We start from the raw sequence: 26,161 nt of genomic DNA on the forward strand, positions 1-26,161 counted from the left end.
GAGTGCATCCTCAGCTGACAAATGCCCCTGCTATATAATAACACATTCTAGTTATAGATACACTTTTTAGATGACTTAAAATATACAAAGCCTGAAACACTCCATCCTCCAAAGCCAGATTTGTACTTTGAATCAATCAGTCATGCAGCTCAGAGTAGGAGAGCATTATGCAGGGAGCAATGGCCTGAAGAAAACTGCCTCAGCTCTAAATGACTGTGGCATCAGGGCTTCTTGATACCCAGTAGAGTATCTTACTCTCAGCTACTAGAATTGTCTCTCTCCATGGTTAGTGATAGTTAATGACATAAAGAAATAAAGAAATAAGGTTAGTAGGTTTGAAAACAAACATGCGACTCTTACATGAAAGAGGACCCAGTTTTGCACTGAAAGAATGTTTCTTGAATTCACTCTTCGTGACACCAGTATAAAACACTATGTTGCCTGAAAGGTATGTAGTAGCAGTGTAGGAGTTGCGGCTCTTGTTCCTGAATATTATAGTGACCTTAAAGTCACTGCCAAGGACTGCCTTTTGCATTTGCAGATCCATCTCAACATCCTTTTGTGGTTGATATGTGCTGGGTTGTGTAGTTTGCTTTTTAACACCGTACATTACAGCAGTCTCCAGAGCCAGTCTTTCTTCTGCTGAGCCTAAAAATAAAAGAAAATCAAATTAACAAGTGAATCAAGAATATTGCATTAGCCCACTCGCAAAAGTGCATGTTTCACACTTCATGGCACTTGAAATTAATGGATGAGAACAGTGAACATCCCTGTGGTAAAGTTAATATTAAGACTTTACAACTTCCATTTGAGATGGTCTTGAAGATTGAAGCTATACCTAACAAATTAATATAGCTTAGTTAATAATAATAATGGAGCTACACTGATTTACTCTGTGCAAACATCTTCTCAGGCCTGGGTAAGGAATGTCTAAACAGCTGTATATAAAGCTTTGAATTGCTTTGTATGCTTCAAGTTGCTCTATGATGGCTCTTTGATTTCACCACTGCTTACTCAGCATGAAGTGTTACTAGTAGCAAACAAAGTTTGTGTTCCTATCAAGATATCTGCAAGGCTGCTGGAGTTAGAAATGAGAGAGTTCCAGAGGGCATGTTGGCAGCATTCCATGCAAAGGAAGAAGTGCCAGAAGTCTGTAAATTCACAGTTCAAGATCTGACTCAGGTAAACCTATGTTGGCACGGTCCCACTCTTTTCAAGTTACCTTCCTGGAACTTGTAGTTCTCGGTAATGTCTACCATATCATCAGTTCCGACTCCCTTGGTCACAATCAGCCTCCCAATATGGGTTGTGTCAATTTTTTCTATCACTTGGGATCCATTTTTTCCCATTCTTGAGTAAATAACATCACTATTCACCTACAAAATCAAATGAGAAAGGATTGAAATACATGGAAGTAGAGAAAGCAAGGGAAGTCACTACAGCTCCTCTCAAAACAATGACATACTGGAATCGTAGAATCAGAGAATATCCTGAATTGGAAGGGGCCCACAAGGATCATCAAATCCAGCTCCTGGCTCCACACTCCTGACTCCTCATAGGACAACCCAACATTAAGATCTGCCATGAGGCCTCCCCTCAGCCTCCTCTGCTCTGGGCTGAACAAACCAAGGCACCTCAGCCGCTCCTCATACACCTTTTCCTCCAGACCCTTCACTATCTTTGAATGCTCTCTAACCATTTGATGCCCTCTTTATGTTGTGGTTCTCATATCTGTCCTCAGTGCCAGAGATGCAACTGCACAATATGGAGCTCAGTGGGACAACCCCTTCCTTTGCCCAGTATCAGTGCTGGGCCTAATCCACCCCAGGGATGATTGGCCCTTTAGGCTGCCAGGGCACACTGCTGGCTCATGTTTGGTTTGCTGTCAATCAGAACTCCCAGATCTCTTTCTGTGGGGCTACCCTCCCTGCATTGAAATCCTACTACTTACACTGGAATCCCATGTTCAAAATTAGACATACTCAACAACAACGAGTAGATTCATTTTACTATATGCAACTCCAGAACATCAGCCAGAGTAAACCTGAGTTGGCTACAGAAATATCATTTGGACTTGGGGAGCATGATTACACATTCATCACATCTAAAGATTTATTCCAGCGGAGAGTGCTTCATAGATAAAATGTACTTATTTTCTTCTGTGCTAAGCTATATACATCAGTTTGAGAGAGAGTTGCACTATAGCTGCTGCAGTTCTGGTTGCAACAACTCTGGTGGGGTAAGAGGTTAAAACACCAGGCCAGGTTCCCTCATTCCTCATGGAGATCTAACCTTCTCAGATCTGCCAGTCAGACTGCCCATGTGAGCACTCCCTGACCCATAGCAGCCAAAAGGAACATGGTGAGCAATGATGTCTTTAAAATCACAGCATTAGTTTTGACTGAAATAAGCAGTGAAAGCTGAACATAACCAAGTTTGCTGGCAAGCCAGAGAAGGAGGTCACAGCTAACAAGAATGAGTAGCTAGAGCTGGTGACTCATTTGCCAGCATAGCTGGAATCTGGATGACCACATACTGAAACTTGATCTTAACAGCTTTTTCTGCTTTCTTCATTGGTGAGCTGAGATGAGAGAAATCCACATCACCTATTAGAGCCATATCACACCTACAGGCTTGCATGCCAAAATATAATAATGAGAATAGTCTTTGATGCAGTGAGTATGTCAAACAACTTCTCAGTCCAGAAACTGCAGTGAAGCCCTATCTTCTGTCTCAGCTACAGTCCCACAGATAACGCTCAATGCACAGAATTTTTTCAGGAACATACCTCAGCATAGACAAAAGGAGCATCAAATTGGAAGCAAACGTGACCATGTTTAATGGCTTGAACTGACGCTGGGCCGCACCTGTACATACCTACAGGGGAAAGAGATAAGGAGAGAAATAATCTTTGGGTTTGGTGAAACTTTTCAGTAGCTTCCCCGAACTCCTAAGCGAGAACTTGAAAGCTTCATTTCTGTTGCTATCCCTCTAAACAACACAGACTCAAGCATGAAACTACCTAATGACTTGGTAACTTAATGACATTGTGAAACCCACTGCATGTCTCAAGTGGTTGAAATGCAGTTAAGCTTGGTTTTGGTTTAAGCAGATGGTAATTTCAGGAGAGATCAGCTAAACTGAGAGAAGATCTCATTGCAAATCTGCTGAAAAATGTCTTTCAAGAATTGCATAATTAAAGACTGGGAAGAGACGGTAGTGGCTTTTCACATTTTCTCTCCTTCCTACTGCTTGCTCAGATAGTTTAACGAGGACTGTAGAGAATGACTGATATATAATGAAAGAGAATTCATTTGATCAGGCTTCTGTACAGGTTCTTCAAAAAATTTGGAAGCCATCATTTGGCAGTGGAACTACATTTCTCATAAGCCAGGTAAGATCATTGTCATACAGGATTTTGTGCACATATGCCATGAGCCGTGTTAAAACAAGGCTTTTTTCAGAGCTCAGAATGGCTCAGGAGAAGGCCCTGAGCACAAACAAGTGTTGCTGTCTGGTAGAGGGGGTTTTCACAGTCCACACGCTGACACTGGTTTAGCTACAATCACTTCATCATTTACCACAGAAAAACCTCAAGCACTGCAAAGAGAGCTAAGGAGGACTTCAAGGAGTATTACCATCACTGGTTTCTTGGGGTGTACCATCAACAGCCTGCCATCCTCCAAAACCAACAGGAAGATCAGGTCTGGTCATCCAAGCTTCATTCCAGCAATGATAGTTCCTTAGAAAGGAGATGAGATCAGAATACTAAATTCTTGGAAAGAAGCAGAAACACCACAACAAATCTGTGACCTGTCATTGCTCCAATAACAACACCTGCCAATTTAGGGTGAAAATGTCTGCTCTTTTTAAAGAATAGATTTTAAGTCTATTGGTCTGATGGCTGTTAGTTAAAACCAAAAGGCCACAATCTGTCATTATAGATCTTTGCCTGCAAGTTGAAGAAGACTTTATTCTTCTACTGTGTGCTGAATGCAAATATAACTAAGAAAAGATTCCAGTGCTTGTAGACTATTGGGTTATATGAAGAGTTACCCGTACTACAATCTCCTTCCAGACTGATGTCCCTATAAATGGAGCTACAAGATGGCTGTAATCCATTCCATCAGTGGAGGACATCTCCAATTCAATATGCCCGCAAAAATAAGCTTTGAATCATCTTCAAGCCAGTGAAACTTGGCATGCTTTATAACTGGTAAGACTGAAACTTTGGTACCTCTACAGAAGAGATTTCAGGATCAATTCAACAATATAGTGTGTAGCTTTCTTTTCATGGCTGAAAAAAAAATACGCTCAGCTGGTTTCCATTTTGGTTGAGAAAAAGACAGGTTTTGTAAGACTGTCCTTATTGGGAATTTCTTGCTTCTCAGACAAGTGAGGGAGGTCACATCTCTGAGAAAGTACAGCTTCCCATGAAAGCTTATGACCATTCTGGACCAGATGATGCCTTAGGGACTAGGACAGTATCACTGGAAGATGAATTTATCAGAGACATTAATCTATGTGCTCAGGTTTGAAATGCCCTTATTTAGTTAGATGGGCGGCCAAAAAAGAAAGGCCGCTACCGAAGTAATGCCTCCAGCTAATTTTCATGGAAACTACAACAGATACAATGAGAACAATCACACTATTTGGTAGAGTGAATTCTCAGCTACAAACCACTATTTTTCAACACAGTACTCATCACTAGGCATGATTTTTCACTGGTGATGTACAAGTGCTCTTTATTTTGTGGTGTGACAATTGTGCATTGCCATCTAGAATGTGCCTTGTTTTTCACTGTTGCCACTGCAGAAACACACCACCCACTTCTTCACAGTGCTCATATCCACTGTTTGGTATCCATAAAAACCTAGCTAATACTGATGAATGTCACTGGATGCATTTTTTTTTCTACATAGAGAAATTCAGTTCCAAATCTTTGCTTCCTATGCATTTCCATGTCAGACATCAATTTGTTAGACTGCCCCTCTGCTGCCATCTGCCACATGGCAGCAAAATGTAACAGCATATTGGTGAAAAAGGTTCAACCTCTACTGTCATACCACTGACATCTACCTCTGATGTCATGGGCCAACATATTAAAATAGGAGGCATTACTTTTGGGGCAGGCCTTGTACTACAGCAACATCCCAATGTACACTGGAAGTTTCAAATATGAGCAGACAAGATGGATCCTGTGCTTTTATTCCTGCTGTGTTACCTGTGCCCAATGGAGAGCACAAGCAAAGAAGAAAGGCCATCTAGGATGGGAGCTGCACAGTAAAGACAGCAAGGCATTTGAATTTTATTACTGAAAGAAAGAAAAAAAAAGAGAAAGAAAGAGTAGAGAAGAGACAGTTTTGCTTTCAAATTATACATATCCCACATCAGAAATGAATAAAATTACATCAGTGTAGCTGCTGATATAGCCCCTAGCACACACAGTGATATTAGCAACAGGAATGGGGACTGTTAATCTCTGACCATTTCATTAATAATGGGTGAAAACCAGCCACATAGCAGAGTCGTAAGGATCTGAGGCTTGTCTAACAAGACATTTCAAAGTGGAAATGAAAGCTTGGATCAGGGTAAAACTTGTCAGTTAGGAGTGTTAATGAAGCACCACTACAGAAAAAGGAATTATTCAAGGAAAATGACGCACACTCAGAGAATTTTTGATGCTGCTGAGAGAAGTCAATGCTGAATCATGCTAACAGAGCTCACCTGAGGTCTACCTGAGGATGGGGGAGCACTTTACAGCAGGTGGGTTTTTGAAAGCTGAGAGTGACAATACCTACCCTGAAAGTCCACTTTGAATCAAACTTGGATGTGTCATTGACTTTGTGTTCTGAAAAAGACTAATCTGAAAAGCAGGCAGGAGGGAGAGATGATAAAATCAAAGGGGGAGGGGTAACAACGGGGAAAATGGCAGCTCTGCTTCAATTCTGTAATTAGATAATGCAGTATCTTATTTTTCTCTGTTCACTCCAGAAGACAGGACTTTTCGCATTGTATTTTATTTGTGTAGTGTTGAGCACATAGGGACAGCAACTTCTCTAGGTCTGCTGCCATGCAAATAACAAATGCACATCAACACATTGAATGTGAATGAAAAAAAATGTGCTGTTTATAAAGTACGTGAGATTCAAGGAAAGGAGGATGAGGGGAACATTTCCCTCTCCAAAATGTGTCAGAAAATTTGCTCTAGAAGTGAGCACAATTGAGGAGCTGGCTCTGCAGTCACAGTTTCTTAAACTGAATCTGTACTTGTATTCTACAGAAAGCCCGAGACATTATAGAAAGCAAGAATGGCTATACAGATCAATGTAGTGACCATTAAATATTTACAGAGATAATTACGAATAGACTAAACAAAGCAATGGGGAAATTAATAAAAGATGACCAGGTGGATTTTATGCCTGGAAGACAATTTAAGAAGGGTACTTGCTATTGCTTATGAGGCAGGCACATGCTGAAAACAGTTGCTGCTCTTTCATTAGCAAATAATCCAGGGCATGAGGTTTGGGAGAGACACTGATAACACAGAGAGAAAAACAAGCAGGAAGTGAATGGGAGAGCAGAGGTCTTAGAAGGTCTCAATCCACAGAACACAGGTGAACCCACATGGGGCTGGGTGACTCCAAGCAAGTTTCTGCTGAGGTACTGACACTGTTCTGTTTGGACTTCACAGCAGGAATAGTCTTGATTCCCATCCAAGAGCAATATTCCTTAAGTGTCTTTATATCATCATTAAGAAAGACAAGGAGAACAAAGTAAGGGGACAGAGGCAGTACTGATGGGTCCCAAATCCGGCCAGTTTTATAAAAATAACTTTTTGCGAAGTCTGTGTAATTTTGTATATGTGTTTTGTTGTTGTTGCTCTTTCCTATCCCAAGGGGGACAAAGCTCTTCAATAAAAATAAATAAGTGGCAGATAGCATTCACAGGGAGCCCTGACACTCAGAGATTGATTGGACTGAAAATCCGGGTTGCAAGTATTCCTGAAGTGTGAGGGTATTTAAAACCTGAAGACAGATCAGCTTCAGCAGTACAAGGCAATCAAAATGATACATTAATAAAGAAAAATAGCTTTCTTTCCACTTTGCAAGAGATTATAAATAAAAGTGAGAAATACATTTAAAAAATCATTATAAGTACCTTGAGGTTGTCTTCTTAAAAACAACCAAACAACCAAACAATCAAACAAACAAAAATCAACTGGAAAGCAATAAAAGACTTTAAAAAATAAAATCAAGGTTAGACACAAGCCATATAAAGTCTGCATGTAGGCTACCACAAGGTGTTACAAAGTAATGAAGAGAAAGGACACAGAGGAGAAATAAAAAAGGTATGGAACATATATTAACTTATGCCCAAAGGGTGATGCACACCATGTACTAATAAATGCATCAGGAGGATAGAAAGGATGAACAAGGCAGTTCAAAAAGTAATCAAGCCAAAGAAAAGCAGGAGGGCAGGTGGAAATGCTGTTGTGAAGTTGAGTATGGATTCCAATGGAACAAGGATGACTTCAGATGTTCTGTCCCTGCCCTAAAAGAATGGAAAAATATAGAACTGATTTCAGAAGCCATGGGAAACAGATGGGAAATGGAAAGATAGGAAAGTACAAGGAAATGTCAAAACTGAGTGAGAGTTGATTCACGGATCAGCTGAAGTGTAGAAGAAGAGATAAGATGGTGAAGAGTATGAAACACGGCAGTGAACAAATTCAACGGCCACACAGAAGTCCAATGGACCTGATGGCATGGACCTATGAGCAGTGAGGGAGCTGGCTGATGTTACTGTGAGGCCACTCACATTTGCTTTTAAAAGGTCTTGGTGACAGAGGAAGGCTCCTGAGGAATTTAAGAAAGCAAACATGATCCTTCTCTTCAAGACAGAGAAGCAGCAACATCCAGGGAACTACCAACTTAGTAGTCTCACTTTGATCCCTGGGAAGGCAACAGCAAATTCAGCTCTAGCTGACTGTGCTTTTAGCAGGGAGCTGGACTAGATGACTTCCAGAAGTACCTTGCAGTCTCTCCTATTGTCTGTGATGTTATGATACAGGGTTTGGATGTAAATGAACCTAATAGCTTTCCTTAAATTGCATCTTGGTAACAGATTATGGAAATTACTTACAGAGGTTACTGCAACAGGTTCAGTCATTTCTTACACCACAGAATGGATTTATTACAGTTTTAATACAAAGACTTCCAGGGATTAAGTTGTTAATGAAACAAGCTGATGAGTAGCTATGCTGATGAGGTGAAGGTATCATTGACACAAATCAAGTATATTAACACTGAATAAGACAAGTATCTCCTGAATATAGCAATATATACAGAGGTCACATTCACTGCTTCACTCTGAGGAGGAAAGGCTTGAGGCCCGATAACCCTCACATAATTTTTACGGAACAGAACACATAATCAATATGTGCTACACTTCTCCTGTCAGATAGGAGACAGCAAGAGTTTGAGGAGAAAAGTAGAGGACTGCCTTCTCTAAAATAATATGTAGTCCATTTCTTGTTCACAGGGATGTTTCTTTTTATCTTTCTCAACCAAACTGAAATTATTTGGGAAAGCACTCATTTATGACACTGACTGCGTGTACAAAACATCAAAAACAGCTTACAAATACAATAGGTAGAAGCAAAATAAGAAGTCTGCTTTTCCATGGATACTGAAGTATCTCTTTGAACCTGGCTCAAAACTGATGGAAGTGTCCAGCTTCCGTCTTCCATTTTGGGAACCAGTCTTACCCTAACGAGCACAAATACATGTCAACTCTCCTTCAGCATGCTGAAATGTACACTACTGAATGATAATATTAGGTGATCTCATAGATCTCCTATGGCTTGTCTCTTTAAATGACAAGCACTTCATTATCCTATCATCAGTTCATTGTGTTTTCTGCAAGCTAGCAATGTTCTTTATTGAAAAGAGAAATAAATAAACCACATACATTTCTTATGTTTCTTACTATGCATGTAGTTGGTGCATTAAAGGCATTTGCAAGGAAAACTCACCAGATAGAGTCTTTGGTCAATCTGTTGTCCACCTGCCCTTCATCATCCAGAAAGAAGTCCAACTGTAAATTGGCATTGTTGTCATGGGCAGAAGAATAATTGGTAATGAGCCTTGCAGGTATCCCCAGGCACCTCAGAACTGTGTCAAACATGGAAATGTAATGCAAAAACATAAAGAGAAAATATTAATAATAAGAATAAAATGGGAAAACTCAGCTAAATCAGCCCAAATGATGGCTCCTATCTTCCTTTATGCAGAATATGTTAAGCATTTTGTTTGGTCCCCAAATGCTAAGCATTCAAGACATGTAGTGGTACAATTGCTTAAGTGGCCAGCTACCAATAGTCTTGCAAGCTGACCACACAGCAGCTTTTCAGGGCAAATCTGGATGGAATGGATCAAATGTGGTATAAACAAAGAAAAATAACTTTGAGCTTCCATGGAATGCAAAATACATTAGGACTCCTATTATCAGCAAGCCAGGAGAATTAAGAAAGACTGTGCTAAAATGAAGATGAATACAAAAGGTTTCCTGGTTGATCTGGAGTTTCCCTGTTTTGGAATATGCTACCATAAGGGGTCTGGAGAACATAAAGAATAAGGCAGAAACTGATTGCTAACAAGGGAGAAAACTGCATTACTTGCAAAAGAAATGTCAGAGTGTGAGTCTGAACAAAATGCATTACATAATTTGTATTGATTTCTAAGCAATAGTACTTTGGAGCCAATGGTGTCTTCCCATAAGGGATGTTAAAGAGGAAGATAAAAAACAAATAAATGTTCAAACCACCGCAATGTAGCTGACAACCCTTGCCCTCCGCTGACAAGAGGTGAAGCTGGGGCATGTGAGAAAGCTATGGCTATATCTGAAGTGCAGCACTGAGTCACTAAACTTCTGCGTTTGTGGTGCACCCTGGCTGGTAGACATGGAGCACAATCCAAGAGGGAAGTGGAGACACAGGGTGACATATCATCTCAACCTGTCCAAATGAAATGCTGTGACTGCTGTGGGTTCTGATTTAGGAGCCAATGTGGTTCTGAAGGAAACAGAGGACTTTTTTTTGGATAAGGGAAACATTTTGGTCAAAAACTGTATTTTTAAATAGTTCCAGCGCCGCAGTATTGAATGACCCTTTCTGATACTGCTTGGTTTTGTATATTCATTAGTGTCACTACTGTGACTCTCAATACAGAGTAGCTCCACACATTCATTTCAAGTTACTGGATGAAAAATTACCTGAATGCATCCAATACCATATGTACCTATTGATTAAACTTAATTCAAGCACACTTCCAGGTTTCCACCACATGAGCCATCAGGGCCCATTGAAAATAATTTGTCTGACAATTTCAAGATTAATGAGCACTTTTCAGAATGTTTTAGCATTTTTAATGGATGACTACTCAGAGTTTACAAAATAGTAACCTTGGAAAGCTGGACTGGTCACAATGATAAAACACTGGCAGCTGAAATAAAAAATGCAAAATACAACTTTAAACAAGACTTTAAGTTCAGCATGTTTGTTTGGGCCTTTTCTGTCCTCTCTCTGGAGTTGTCAGCAGCTGGACTATGCAACAATAATGGCTTGCAACAGATTAGCCACTGTACAATGTTTTAATTTCATAATGCTCAACAAACTTTATACTTCAGTAAGCCTCACAGTATGAAGTCTCAGGTCTCTGGCTTGACTAAAGTAGTCATCAAACTGAATCTAATTTTGGTCCTGATAAATACAGCTCTCCATTTAACACAGTAGGCTCCAGACCTCCACAGCATTGCCCCAGATTCACAGTGGCCTACAGGCAAAATACTGTGTAGCAGAGTTTCAGGGCCAGTGCAGGAGGAAAATGAGAGAGCCTGTATGTATGTTTGGGATATAGGGACAGAAAGAAGAGGCACTGGTAGCAAGAGAAGGTGGCCTGTGAAAGTCACTGTGATGAACTGCATCTATCAGAAACACTTGCAAGGGCCTTTCTGAACTCACTGTGCTGTGCAGAGATGGAGGAGTATCAAGTACAGTTCATACAACCTCAGGCAGAGAAGGAAGTAGACAACTCTGAGGCTCCTTGGATGGATTGATATTCCCATGGCACCAGAAATAAAATGAACTATTTCATATGTTGAAGGATAGAGCACCCGCCAGAGTCTCCCTAAATCAAAACACAAACCTCTCCAGATATATGAAAGAGAAGCAGAGAAACCTGAAATGGAATCCTCCCCTGGAGCTGTGAGAAGTGTGTGCCAGCAGAGGGATAGGTGGTCAGAACAGAGCTTTATTTCTGAGGTCCCTACTGTTTTGAATAGCTCTTGAACTACCTGAGGTAATTAAAATGAGTTACAAAATTCTGTTACCTGAACAGAAGGAAAACTATACACTGAATGAAATACATGTATATGGGACAGGCAAAAATAAAATGAAAATACAGAGATACCCAGGGTTGCACAAGGATGAAGAGCCAGACTTGTAACATGTTAATTATTTAACTTCCATGTTTGCAGACGATGGGTGATTAAATCTCCTTCATTTTTGTTAAAAGTACAATGTAAAGAAAAGTATGATGCTACTTCTGAAGACAGCAACATGTAATAGTGTTGAGAGAGATGTAAAAGGGAAAGGCTTCATGGGGAGTTTTTCTGCAAGTTTCTTTCCACATCTTAAATACAAGAAGCAAAGCTTCAGCTTCAGCTGTAGCTGAGAAGTACTTAATGCAAAGAAGAATCCAAGCCTGCAAAAATGCCCTGTGTATCCCCTTGGTCCTAGGCTGATCTGGTGCCCCCTTCGGTCTGACACTTAAATACAAGAGCTGTAAGTGCCTCTAGGGGAGATCACTACGTTTAAGCCAGACTCACTTTTATTTTCTCCTATTGGCTTGTCCCATAAGCAAAGGAACTGTTTGGCTCTATATTAGCAAAGAGCTTTTGACACACACATTGCTCCCAGTGCCTTGTCCCCACTGTCCCTATAAATGTATCTTTTACATAAACAGTGTCTTTTTTTACCACTATTATACCCCAGTGTGTTCCCATGTTCAGGGAGTATTCATTTGGGATGATGCTGTTAGAAAGTGCTAGACAGTTAAAAAAACTCCAGCCTTTCTGGAGTAGAAATACCTTCGCAATACCCCATATCGAGTAATAAGTCTTCTGTTGTAGATTTAGACACTAAGGTCTTTGTTCATCTCACATTTCCTAACAGAAACAGAGAACAGACCAAAAGACTAACGTTCACACCCCAACTTTAGTCTCTGTGATTCAATAAATTCATTTTCCTGTATTAAAAAGTAGTTAATATATCATTCTGGAAGTGCAGCTATTGAGTCTATTTTGGCCATGCATTTTTAAATATCTTTACCATTTACTCCTAATCATCACAGAGCCAGGAAGAATTTTAGCTAGCTTAACCTAAAAGCTCATTCTACTATGTAAGAATTGCATAGCAGCATGAAGTTTTTCTCACTGATACTTACACGTGTTGAAGACACCAGCAAAGACCCAGCACTGTCCATATCGCACTGGCTGCTTAGAACTGTAATATTCCAAGAGGATGTCCACACTTCCTGTCCAGGCTGAAGGTGGGACTCCATAAGCATAGAGATTGTCCCATGATCCAGCCAAAACACCATTTTCATCCTTGGAATTGATCTATAGACAAAGGAACTGAGTTTTAGGGGTGTCAGAAGCTGAATAATAAAGAGCTCTTTAACCCAGCAGACCAAGATAGGACAGGAGAGACTGAATACAGCTACGTTTAGGCTAGAAATAACACAGAAATGTTAAATTATGAAGGTAGGAGACGAACAGAACAATCTTTCTAAGGGCTGTGGTGGATTCACCATCACTGAATAATTTTGAATCAAGATCAGGCACTTAAAAATAATATTGAAATTAAATCACCGCAATGAGCATTCACCTGGCTACTTTAGTACATTTTATTAACACTACACATGCTCATTGCTATGTATTTTTAATAAACATGATCAGTTTTAAATTCATAAGCAAGCCTCAGAAGTGTTGAATCAGCTTCCTTCCTAACATCACCTGTTTTTTTCCCTGTAATTTTCTCTCTTTATTTTAATAAAATCCCTCCCAATTTAGAGTGGGCAGAGAGAAGAATCAGTCCACTGTTATAAGTGGAAACTAATTTCTTCAGTCCAGCACATGTGAAAACAAGAAGGAATATGCTGTGCAGGTTTTCCCTTGGTAAGATTACACAAAGCATGGAGTTTTGCTGACTAATGGCTATACTGATAGGCATTAACGAGCAATACATCTCCAAGCTGCAATTTGAACCAAACCAGTTGAGGCTGTGCAAAAAGCTCATTCGCTCTGTACCTTTTAATTATGTTAATGCGGAACAGCTACATGCCAGCCAAATAAATCACAATTCTCATTTAAAAGCTTTTGGCTGGATTAACTACCGTTTTATAATTAGAAAATCGACTTCCCATGAACCCTAAGACTGAACGAGATAAGTATTCAAAGTCATAACCAAAGGGTTAAGGGGTTGTGCCCATCTCTCATTGTTGTGGAAAACATGCCAAGAAAAGAGGCACTTCAAGGACAGGACAGCATTTCGATCTTTAGGCTCTCTGCTGGTTGTGAGGAGTGGAAAAAAGGGAGAACATCTAATGATAATAGCTCAATGACCAGCATAATGTCCCAGAAAGCAGAAGGCAACAGTTCAGACTTCCAAAAGGCAGACAGGAGTGGATGCATCTGTCTTTTATATCCTGGATGAGTCTTCCAGCTTGAATATTAGAGATGGGTCTGATGTTACACACACAGTAAGACTCTTGATGCCTAACATCTGGAAGGAATGGAGATGCAGGAAGCCTTCTCCCTACCTTTTGCTTCTGTAAATTTTGGATACTTCCATTCTGGGTATAGAAAGTTATGTGGGCCCTGTACTTCAGAGCTCAGATCTCTTATCACATTCTTCTGGAGCCAGGGTACCTCATGTAAATGTTGACAGTTTAATGAGGCCATTAGTGCTGGGGTCCACTCATAGTCTCTCAGTTCCTCATCCCAAATTCCACCCATCATGGTGCTTCACCATGCATGAAAGAAATAGCTTTCTCAATACTCTCAGCTACCAAAAGGTAAGCATGGCGTTGTAAAAAATGTCAGCATATGTAGAAATGCAACATTTAAAAGTGGCTTTTGAGGCTCCACTCGCACAATGCTGAACTGACATAAAGATTTCACCTTTAGTGGAGTGAAATAAAGTGCCACATCCCAGAGGTCAGAATGGATAGAAGATCTGGCACCTTCTGCAATGAGGACGTGAGGGCATGGAGGTCATTAAGCCAACGTAGCTTTGATAAGAGACTCACTTCTGACACATCCTGGGCATCTATTACATACCATTGCAGAGGCAACACGGCAGATTTTGATTGGGTTTCCACGCCCAGACAACTCCAGTTCCGCCTTGTCCATCAGGAAAAGGCAAGCATCCAGAACGTTTTCTTCAAACTAGATAAAAAGAAAGAAAGAGAGAACTAGAGGGCAAGTTAAGTCACATTTTATTCTGAAAAGCAAAGGCAAAGTTATTTTTCACTGTTGTTATAATAGCTGATCAGCTTCAAAATCAGTTGGCCAGGTCAAAGTTCTGTGTTTAAAAATACAAGTTTTCTTCTAGAATAATTGCCCACGTATAGCAAAAAAAAATGTGAGACGCTTTAAGGGAAAAGAGAGCGTCATTTTCAATTCAATCTCAGTCTGGTTTCCAGAAGGTTAAAATGACAACATAGCCTTTCTGACAGGACATAAAATTTTAAGTGCTAACAAGTATATAATAGGAAGGTATTATAATAATAACTACAATAAGCTAGTCTGCTCTCTAAGGACTTCGTGTCCTTCACAGATTCCAGACCTGTTAATTTCAGAACTTTCCTGATACATTCAGCGCAACGCTGAGTTGACCAATAAATGATTTACCACAGATAATATGAAGAGACTTAAATTTTAAACTACAATAGTAAAATGTTTAAAATTAACAAGCTGAAAGCTAATGAAACAGATTAATCCCAGTTTCTGAAACTTAGATATAAAAAATACCAAGTGACCTAAAGTAGTCTTCTTCAAAAATAGAGTGGAAAGGTACAGTTTCTTCGATCCAGCATGAACAAGCACAGGAATGAATTGAGGGCAGAGGTGCCTAAATAGACCAGAAACCATTTGTCACAGAACTTGCCCTGTGATGTATTTCATTTTCCTTAGGAGAAACTGCATAGCAAAGGAAAATATCTCTGTCCCCTGGAAAATGGTAGGGGACAAGGAAACACACATTAATAAAAAAACATCTTTCAGTGTCACTGAAAACACAGTATTATATTAGCATTCAAAGCTGTAAAAGAAACTCCATTCAGCTTGTCCCCTTGCTATATTCAGCTTTATGTCCTTCATTTGCATCCTTAGAGATATGGTTCATGCTAACAAGATTTTTGCTCCTGTGCCCAGCTGCAACGAGAGCTGTATTGATTTTGAAACCATCTCCAGCCTGGTTTAAGGCTCCTCAGCAGATGAGGGTGATCTGAGATTTGCATCCTGCAGAAGGCAAAAAAAAGTCCAGGCCAAGCTGCTGACCTGGTAGCATGGGAAAGGCAGAGGCAGGGTGAAGCCAGAGAGCTGAAGAGGAAGCACTGAAGAATCAAGACAGCTTTCGGTGCTGCAAAAAAGATGGGAGGGATGGGGGTAACATCCTTGGAGAGTACATGCCTCCTTTGGCCTCTCCCTTACAGGCACCAGCTGAGCTTTTGCATAAGCACAAAAAAAGCACCTCTGTATCTCATCACTTTCATCCTTTTCCTGTCCAAGAAACGTTTACTTTTTGGCCTGCATGGCTCTCATTACTCACCAAACTGCCACAGTACGTATCCTTTTAAATGAATCATAGAATCATAAAATGTCTTAGTTTGGTAGGGAACTTGAAGCCCACCTAGTCCCAACCTCTGCCATGGGCAGGGTTGACATCCACCAGCTCAGGCTGCCCAGGGCTCCATTCAACCTGGCCTTGAACAGATCCAGAGATGGGACACCCACAGCTTCTCTGGGCAAAAAAAAAAAAAAGGTGTAAAAAATGGTCTCCCTCCTGCTTATAAGCTCTTCTTAGATACTGGAAGGCAGCAATAAAGTCACCCTAGAGCCTTCACTTCTCCAAGCTAAACAAGCCCAGCAAGCATCCTCCAAGGCAGCACACCTCTTTCCTCATGTTTCTCAGCTCTGCCATGCACACCAGCACTGAATTATCTTCTTTGGAAGTTTGCTAGTATGTACCATCTCATAGTCTTCTTGAGCAAAACTGAATTCATAGTGTTCAGGGAAGGAAGGAAGCAGGTCAGGGGCTCCAAGTGTCCTACTCCTAGTATTGTATAATTTCTAGGAGTCTGAATAATTTTATACTATTTGTCACCATTCTACTCCAGTGATACGTGCTGTAAGCAATGTCAGGTGAATGGCAGAGCTGGGGAGATCCTGCTTCCCAAGGAGAACAGACAGACAGTATCAATTCTGGGCCGTCATAGTGGCCTTTTCCTGCTTCAGGTTCACCCTTCTTTTGGCCTGGCCCAAAGATTTATCACTTTCACCGGGATCAAAAAGAGCTTTCTTTTTTTCAAGTCATCAGCAGTGTCTAAGAGCTGAGTTAAATCAATAAGAAGTTTAGCTTGCAAATTAAATCTCTCTTATCTACAGTTTATGAGACACCGTCAGTCTTGCCAGCACATACAGGAAGACTAAAGAGGAAAGAAATTACTATCAGAGTTGTTGCCTTCCACCTTAGCATTTACAAAATGATATAAATGACTGTGAAGTAATTACACTAATAGGAGGAGGGACATAGGACAGGCTGTAAAGTCTAGCTGCCTTACGCTAATGCAGAAGCATAGGTTGCAAAGCACCGTAACATGGGCTAAAGCCAGTTTTGCCTTCCATTACTTGTTAAAAACACTAAATCACTAAATCAAACTAAATTAGTTTCCTGCTTTCAATCTTGGCATGAAAATTATATCTAGAGGGAAGCAGAACAGACACATAACACACGTAAAGCTGAGTACCCTTGAAATATCAAGTGAAACAGCAGCCAAGACAAGTAGGCAGCCAGAACAGATCAGCAGACATAGGCCAGGCACTGGCACTGTCTACTTGACACAAGCTGAAATGGGAACAACCTAAATTCAGGACAAAGGAAATTTGGCACAGCCACCTTGAAAAGACCATGGAAGGAAGGCAAAGCAAGAGAAAACACAGGAAAAGAGGCTCTGCCTGCACATTGGCCTTCAGTGGGCATTCCCCTTTCATGCTAACCTGCTTCTAGTAGAAAAACTTCAAACCAATTAAATCCAAGAAAGAGGGGCTGCATCAACTTTTGCACTGGTGGAACTAGGTCTGTGTTTCCCATAGCTGGTAACAGGCAGGCATGATCTAACCTTAACAAATGCACATGTCACAAAATGTTGTTTGTGCTGTGGGCTCATGTGGACATGATTAAGCTCAACATGTCAACAAGCTTCCAATATTTCTCAGCTGGAGAGTTCCTATGTGCCTTGATTTCTTCCAAAGCAAAATTTCTCCTCAGTCTCCCTGGGGCTTTTCTTAGTGACTGGCAATTTGCACATCCTTAGAAGAAAGGAATCACAGTCATGTTACAAGGCACATCCTCATCCTGAATCCTCATTCATTACAACCATGTTTCAAGTGTTCTGTTGTATTTTCTTCCTGAGTCCATTTTTCTTGCCTTTCCTCCTCTCAAGTTGATGCTGCTCATTAAAGAAGGCAGCTGTGAGAATGATCTCCCACTAATAATCCAGTTTTGAACTGCATGTTCCTTTTTAATTTACAACCTCAGTTAAAGCTTTCAGCTGTCATCGTTCAAAGAAATTTTTGGCCTATGAATATTACTATGCACAAGTCTATCTGTATTTTTGGGTAAGACCATATACCTTACAGCTCTATGACTGTATGTGGCCTTATGCTTTTTACTAACAGTGTTGTAAAGGGCTGTTTATGATATGTACACACAGCCTGTATGTATGATGTAGCCATAACATAGGGTATATCTGCTGCTAGTGTTTTTATTCACTTACAGCAATGCTCCTCATTTTAACATAAAATATTGCTAAAAATGAGGAAAACTCATGTTTTAGTGGAATTAGTAGGGTAGCATCAGGAAAACCATATCCTCTACCACTCTGAACCAGAAGGATAAACTGCGTTTAGTTGTAAGATGCCCATTTCACCCTCACAAAAATACTGATGGGCTCTGGGACAACTGTTGGCTTTCATGCAGTTTTTCATGCCACATTAAGCTGTCACATGGGCAACAAAAGGTGCACCACAGCTCAGGGTGGAAATCAAGATCTCCAGTGCCAGACAGCACCGGAAGGAAAAGCATACGACAAAGGGATGTGGAGCAGCTCTAACCTCACTAACTGAGCTGCCTCCCAGCAAAACCAAATAAATAATGCAGTTTCTCAAGGGAGGGTGGTGTTTGTGTCAGGAAGGTGCTGGATTTGCAGAATATAAGCACCTCAGGCCAAACCACTATAGGCCATAAATTCAGCATCTTAGGATATAAATCTAGCAGCTGGTTGAAGCAACACCTTCCATTTCCAGCTACTCGTTCCCCTCTCTCCCTCCCCTACATCTGTCACAGAGCGAATCCCAAATCTAGGAGCAGCAGAGCGCTCCTGAATAACAACCCAAGGGAAAAAAGAAAAAAGAAAGGCGCTGCTTGTTCAGCTTGGTCAGCTCTCTGATCTGATTCATTGCACGGCTGTATAAACACTTGCAGAAGGAAGGAAGGGCCAGGAGGGGGCATTTTTGGTCAACTTAAAGGCACACCCAGCTTTGGCCTGGGGATCTGGTTCTCCCTATCTCTCTCAGATGCACCCTCAGTTTATGGAATTGCTTCCCCCTCACCTGTTTTAAAGATTATTTTTAGCTTAGACAGGATCTCTTTCAAACCCCACAAACAACAACACTGAGGCAACCAGTGGAAAGGTGCAAAGGCAGGAGTTCCCTCAGGCAGCAGCTGTGGGAAAAAAGATGGAATTGCACCCTTAAATGAGGAAGCAAGAGTGATGTGAGTTTAAAAAGCTCTCTAATGCAAGCACAGTGGCAATCCATCCAGCTTAAGCTCTGAGGTAGTCTTCAGCTCAGGGAGAGAAAGCAAAGCAAGAGGGTCCCTTCTGCAAGGCTGTGCTGGGGATGTGCAGTGAGTGCTGAATGAATCCATCACTGTGGCATGAAGGAAGTACTTCAATACTTTCTTAATGGTGCTGATGTGAAAAACCAGGAGGTAAGGTGAGCCATGTCCAATAACTGTCCATTGGAATACCCCTGAGTGACAGTCAGAGTTAGCTTTGCTAAATTTGATGTTGCTTTTGAATGCTTTTTTCCTATTCTTACACAACAACTTAACTATTTCATCCCACAGGGACTTTCAGGCTGTCTAGTGATTACAAAGAGATTGAGATAGAACAGGTAAGCAGTAAGGGGTTGATAACATTGAAGGCATATCACTACCACACGCCAGTCAGCCAGGACCGTGCTTTCCACATCTTTGGAAGCTGAAGTTGTAAAGTCCAGACAGCAATGGGAGAAGTTCTCCCCTTTGTCACTATGGTAAGGAAATTTAAAACTCTGGGACCAAACCTTGGTTTGTAATAGGAACCCTAAGAAAAGCTGACTCCTGAAAAAATGAGAATTACTTCCGCCAAGTTGCTGGAACTGAAAGGAAGAGTCGAAAGGGAATACAACCTCTTGCTAAATAAATAATCTTCTTGTCTTTCACCAAATCAGTCTGATCCTGAAGCAGCAGTAACACAGCAACAGAAATGCTGCTCCATAGTGAAAACCTCAGTTAACGATTACAGCTTTCAACAGGAAGCCTCTTAGTATCCGAAATGTGCCCCTAAAACAAGATCTTTAAATACTAGCTATTATAACGTTGCTTTTCTGGATTATATGTATTCCCACTTCATACAATTTTTAAAAACTATACCCCCTTGTGTTTCTGAAGGAGAGACCAATAATGCATTCCAGAGCCCACAGTCTCAACCACAGTCTGCTGTCGATTAAATTCATTTGCTGTCCTACTGGGAGCAGTCAGAGAAGGTCCAAATAGCTCACCTGACCGTAACTCCAGCTTCTTAATTTTACTTCATTGACGTCTCCATGGAAAACAATACCAACATCATTCAGGACATATTCTTCCCTTTCCTTCTCGTCATCCAGGTACACGGCATCCACTGTATCAATTTACCCAAAACAAACATCAGTGCCGCCACTTAGATTTCATATCGGGCAGATAAAAATAATTAGCATACAGTACAGCCATATTTGATGAGATGTGCCCATCACCCATCAAACAAAACATCACTTGCTTCAACAGAACACAAACATAAGGAGATTGTGACCCTGCTTAGAAATATGATACACAACTTAAAAGCACGCAAGATGCAAAATTGCTGACAAATCCTGTCTCTTTTCTCAAGATCTGAAAGCTATGATTAAAATGTTGTATCTTATCAAGAGTTTTATGACTACTGTGAACCACTAAGTTAAAAGCTGGAGCACCATGACGCAATTCTGCATCTGTACAAACAGATCAAAGAACAATTTCTAACCTATTAACATTAATGGAAAGCAGTTCAAGTCAAGGGATCTAAAGAAAAATCTGTAGCACATCACAAAAATTGGAATACAGCTTTTATAGTGTATTAACAGAAGAGTTTGATTGCTTTTCTTTACATAAGTTTTTGACTGCAGTGTTCCTCCCTCACATAGCTTGACTGACCAGCCAATATGAAGAGAAAGCACAAAATTACACCCAATCATACAGGTTGGAAGGGACGTCTGGAAATCAAGATCAATCTCCCTGCTAAAGCAGTTCCCCCAAGTATGTTGCATGGGAAAGTGTTCAGCTGGGTTTTGAATACCTTCAGGGACTGAGACTCCACAACCTCTCTGGGCAGCCTGTTCCAGTGCTCTGTCACCCTCAAAGTAAAGAAGTTCTTTCTCATGTTCAGGTGGAACTTCCTGTGTTCCAGTTTGTACCCATTGCCCCTTGTCCTGCCAGTGGGCATCACTGAAAAGAGCCCTGCTCCATCCACTTGACACCCAACCCTTAGATATTTATCAGCCCTGATAAGATCCCTCCTTAGTCTTCTCTTCTCCAGGCCAAACAGTCCAAGGTCTCTCAGTTTGTCCAAATGAAAACTGGAAGTATTCGGAAGACATCTTCATCAAAACATATATAAAACACACATTCGAGATTGGACTAATATCAGTCAAAAGAATATAAGTGGATCCTCATCCTGCAAAGAGAATTCACATACTTAAATAACCCATAGTTAACATATATAAATAACCCTGAACTACATGAAACTATTCAGATGTTCATGGGTAGACATGAAATGGGTGGGAAATTCTGTGATGTTAGAACAGTTGAGGATTTATTTTCTGTGCCAACAACGATATTTTGTGACTAAGAGGTACCACTTAACATTTAATGGTTTGGGAATTAATTAATTTGAGGAAATCAGTAATGAGGCACCAGATAACAAATTAAAGAGAAGCAGTAACCTGTGAAGGTGTGATATGGGCTAGTGCAAACCTGCCACTTACCACTGTCATAGAGGCTTTCTCTTGCATCTTACTACAAATTACTATGGGGTTATTTCGCTTTAAAAGCCTATTGATTTGTTGTATTTTGTTGAAATTCAAATCAGATTTGTACTTCCTTCTAAAACTCATCTTCAAGAGATTCTCCATTTGCCCACAAAACTGCAATTCAGCTGAAAAACAGCTAAAATCTGAAAAATCAATGGCAAAACTCACACTGACTTCAAGTAGGTGAAGAGTTTTGCCAGTCTGTACACCTGAACCTGCTGGAAATAATTTTTTTAAGCAAATGTATTTAAATCCATGTGTCTATATATACAGAAGGGATTATATATATAACATCAAGAGCTTCACACTGGTGTGCAAGGAATGATATGGAAGCAGGTAGTGGATTGAAGAAGGTCTTTTTCGCATTTGAGAAGATCAGTGCTTTCCATTGTGCTTTTGACAGGGTTGCTGTACAGGCTCGGCAGGCCACATCAGAATCAGAGCAGATAGAAAAGCAGCAGGTTTTGCCTGGTTTCCCCTGAGGCAGGCAGGTCTGAGGCTCTCTCTTTGTACAGAGGCATGGTGCTACATACCTGGTCTCTAAGGGCTGGGTTGTAACAAGGGCTGTTCATAAGTCTGGCGCTACCTACAACCTAGTCAGTCTGCACCCAGGCACAAAGCAGAAGATCATGAATTTACAATGAGAGGCTACCAGGTGACAGGAAGAGAGTTAAGACCTGACAGTGGATCCAAAGGCTATGGTCAGTTATGCCAGAAGTGACATGCATACTTCAGAAGCACCATACTACACGACTTTCTTGAGGCCCATTTCCCAGCTCCAAGCAAGTTTTGCACAACATCCCATCAGAAATGTTGCAGATGTTGCAAATCACACAAGGCTCCGTGTCATTAGGATGGATGTGCCTGGTTTGCTTATGGAGCAATTACATGTATTGACTCGCTGACCTCTGGGTTTTATCAAAGCACGTGTATACAAACAGTAAAGAAAATGCATTTCAAGGAGTACAACTCACACCTGCTTCAGTACAGTTATGCATTCAGCAGAGTGCATACACATGCCTTCTTGACAGCTGTTGTTTTCTTTCAGGGATTATAAATATCAATATTGATCTCGTTGGTATCAATTGAGACGCTTACGTTATTTCAAGACGGCGTGATCTTTGCTAAATCAGATGAAAATTGATTAACTTCTCTGTCAATTCTTTTAAATTATTTCTATTTTTTGATAAAGTAAAACGGGCCTCTGTGTTCCACATAAAAGCCAGCTGCTTTGATTTCTGACAGCTCTCACTACCCCTGAGAACTGTTTAGAAGAAAATATGAGGCATTTGTGACTACTTTGATGCTAAGCATGCTCTACATAGTACAACTCCTAATTATTTGGTGCAAGCAGAATTTCACATCTGACAAACGGAAGAATTCCAAGAAAAAGCACCAGGTTTGTTTGTTCTTTAGCAGTTTAAGCTTTTTCTACTTACTTCTTTTATCCTGGGAAATTACTAAGACCTTAGCAGTGCTACAAAGAAGCAAATAATCCTCTATGTTTCTTTGAAGACAGATAAGGTGAAAATACACTCCAAGTGAGGACAGTAGTGCAGGAGAGAAATCCCACTGAATGCAAGGTCATGCAATCATAGAATTATGGAATGGCCTGGGTTGAAAAGGAGCACAATGATCATCTGGTTTCAACCCCCTGCTATGTGCAGGGTCACCAACTACCAGACCAGGCTGCCCAGAGCCACATCCAGCCGGACCTTGAATGCCTCCAGCTCTTGCTGGGAGGAGAACACCACTGTGGCAAACACACTGCAATGAGAGCTAAAACAGATATCTACAAAGTCCATTCCACTCATGATCAAGCTTAGGATGATGCTGTGCAAGGGCTGTTTCTTGCCTGTGTGAATGTAGCAGAGATGTGAAGCTCTGAATTTGTGAATTTTTGGAATCTATGGTAGAAGACATTCAATATATGGCTACAAACTACAGAAAATGTTACTGAGTCAAATTTGGATGCCTGATCACATTTAACATTTTGGAGACATATTATAGTGGGCATGATGGTGATGGATGGTGATGGATGAACAGTTAGCCTAGATGACGTTAGTGGTCTTTTCCAACTTTAATGATTCCATGATTCTGTGATATTAGAAATGTCCAAAGGCAATCACACTCTACTAATCCTCAAACTGTAACAGGATGTTTGAAGGACATGAGTGGAAACATCAACTGAGCCACTAAGACTGCAATGTACTTAACTGCTCTAATCTAAACCACTTTGCAGAAGGCTTGTGTGAACGAAACATAATCCTCAACCCATGAGTCTGCAACTTACAGACACAATATGTACCTCCACCTAGGAGGGCCACAAGAGACTGTGCAAAGTCTTTTCCTGATAGGCACCGAGTGTTCCCAAGCAGAATGTCGCTGGCTCAGCACCTCCTTGGAAAGAGAAGCTCACAGCACCTAGATCAAAGGAGCCATTCTCTGCTTTCATGTAGTCTGATATTGCTAAGAGTCAAGTTATACACAAAGAAGTTATTCTTAATGACTTGCCATTTCTATCTCTTGTTTCAGAACTGAAGAAGGCTCTGTGTGCCCAAGAGCATGTCTGTTTTTCCCAGCTATGTCAGCTGGCTGAAGGGATGATGCTGCCTATCCTTGCAGGCTTTTCTTTACTTATTAACTAATGCAAATTTCACCTGAGTGTCTGAAATGTCAGTCCACTTGCTTGCTGAATTCCAAAATGTATGGAGCAAATGCATATCATTTTGCAGGATCAGGCCCCACATCTGCACCTCTAAAGTATTCTTGGTGATGAGCCTTAACCATATAAAAGCATCTGGTGATTTTGGAAGCAAAGAACAGAAGCTGCTCTGTAGCTTAACTGGTAAAGCATGCAGACTTGCTCTGAAACAGTAGGAAAAAATGCATCTCAGCCTGGGAAAACATGTCAAAACTGAACTACGGTGAAAAAAGAAGTAACAAGAAAGGGCATAAATGCCTCTGTCTTAAAGAAAAGCTCATACAGACACATTGATGTTTCTCTAAAATGATGAGTTGGATAGCTGCACTAGACACTGATGGAGCCTGTACTCTGCTCCCTGCGATAACAATCCCCATCCATCCATTCTCCAAGTCTTCCCTCTTTTTAATGAGGCTTTTTACTCAGACTCTGCTTCTTAGCTATTAACCCAGCAAACAAGTCCAGGAGATTTTCAAACTATTGTTTTCTGTGCAGTTTAACTGCATGAGTTTCTATATCCTTTTGTCATTCCACTGCACAAACTTTTCCAGCCAGAGGACGAGTTGTGGAGAAATGCTGCCCTTGCTCGTCTAACACAAAGGGAAAAAAGCAGACACAGGAACCAATTAGTCCAAACTGCTTAGGAGGGAAAGAAAGCAAATCCACATCCAAATGAAGCACACAGAAAATGAAAGCTACAGTAGTTAGCAAGTGCCAGGACTTGAGGCCATTGTGGCACACTTGGACACATGGTGTTCTGGGGGTGACCCCCATAGCAGACCCTTGCTACCCTGAGTCTCTCTTTTGCTTTCTTGCAGTAGGCATTTCTGTCAGCCTTCTTGATGGCAGCTGTTGCATGTCCTGAGCTCTATATGCAGTCCCACACAGTGGATTTTGTTTTGCTGGCTTTTAGCCCCATGCATCTCAGCAAGTGAATGCAAAGCACTATGACACATGGGCACACAGAGATAACAGTAGGAGATGTGAAGGAGGGATTATTTTCCCCTTCTTTCTGCTTGCCTCATGCCTGAAATCAGACTCTGTGTTCCCCATAACACATGTTGTGGCAGCCAATTTCCCCTCACCACGTTCTTTCTACATTTTATGACTGCCCTCAGCCCTAGCTGGCTGTATACTTGTCATGAGGTGACTTAAGATTTTCCTCTGTGGCTTTTCCCTTTCTAAAGAGATGCTGAGCCATAGCATAGTCACTGTGCTGGCTAACAAGCTGGCTGTTGAGAAACCAGGACTCCACCCAAAGGATTCTCTGCCTTGGGGTGGAGAATCATACGTCCTGAGCTGGAACTGGTACATGTTGATGTTACCTTTAAAAACACTGAGAGGCTTTGTCTGCTCACCAGGGTGTCACATTAATTCATTCACCTTTGCCAATAATCCCTTGCTTTCTGTTACCCACTCTCCTTACTCCCAGAATAAACTAACCATGCATCTCTAAGGTATATAACTCTATGCTGCTTTCAAAACTCCTTCATGATGCTGTGAGGCCTTGGGCCCTGCCCTTCCCTCCTGTTCCAGCTTAACTAACTCCACTTTACTCAGCATTAACATATATCTTCCTAAATAATGCATAAGCTAATCATTGCTTATATTCCCTTGGACCAGGGGCAAGTAATGAACTCAGCACAAATCACTCTATGTACTGACAGCAGTGTGGCTGAATAATGGTCTCTATTAATAATGCTAAACTTACTCATCACATGATAAGACGGCCCTTACTTGGTACGG

General features: G+C 41.0%; 1 protein-coding gene across 3 annotated transcripts in view; it reads right to left on the reverse strand.

The window, feature by feature from the left end:
* The window catches only part of F13A1 (coagulation factor XIII A chain), a 59,780-nt gene that overhangs the window by 11,801 nt on the left and 21,818 nt on the right, over positions 1-26,161 (reverse strand). For all 3 annotated transcript variants that reach the window (XM_015854645.2, XM_015854644.2, XM_032442491.1), the window contains 8 exons: positions 20,170-20,288; positions 14,404-14,511; positions 12,507-12,681; positions 9,038-9,176; positions 3,639-3,742; positions 2,789-2,877; positions 1,223-1,376; positions 361-648 (listed from right to left, as the gene is read on the reverse strand). In XM_015854645.2, coding sequence (XP_015710131.1) covers positions 361-648; positions 1,223-1,376; positions 2,789-2,877; positions 3,639-3,742; positions 9,038-9,176; positions 12,507-12,681; positions 14,404-14,511; positions 20,170-20,288 — 1,176 coding nt within the window. The remainder of the gene's footprint in view (positions 1-360; positions 649-1,222; positions 1,377-2,788; positions 2,878-3,638; positions 3,743-9,037; positions 9,177-12,506; positions 12,682-14,403; positions 14,512-20,169; positions 20,289-26,161) is intronic.

Source organism: Coturnix japonica, chromosome 2, assembly GCF_001577835.2.
Source record: "Coturnix japonica isolate 7356 chromosome 2, Coturnix japonica 2.1, whole genome shotgun sequence".
Classification (NCBI taxonomy): Eukaryota; Metazoa; Chordata; class Aves; order Galliformes; family Phasianidae; genus Coturnix; species Coturnix japonica.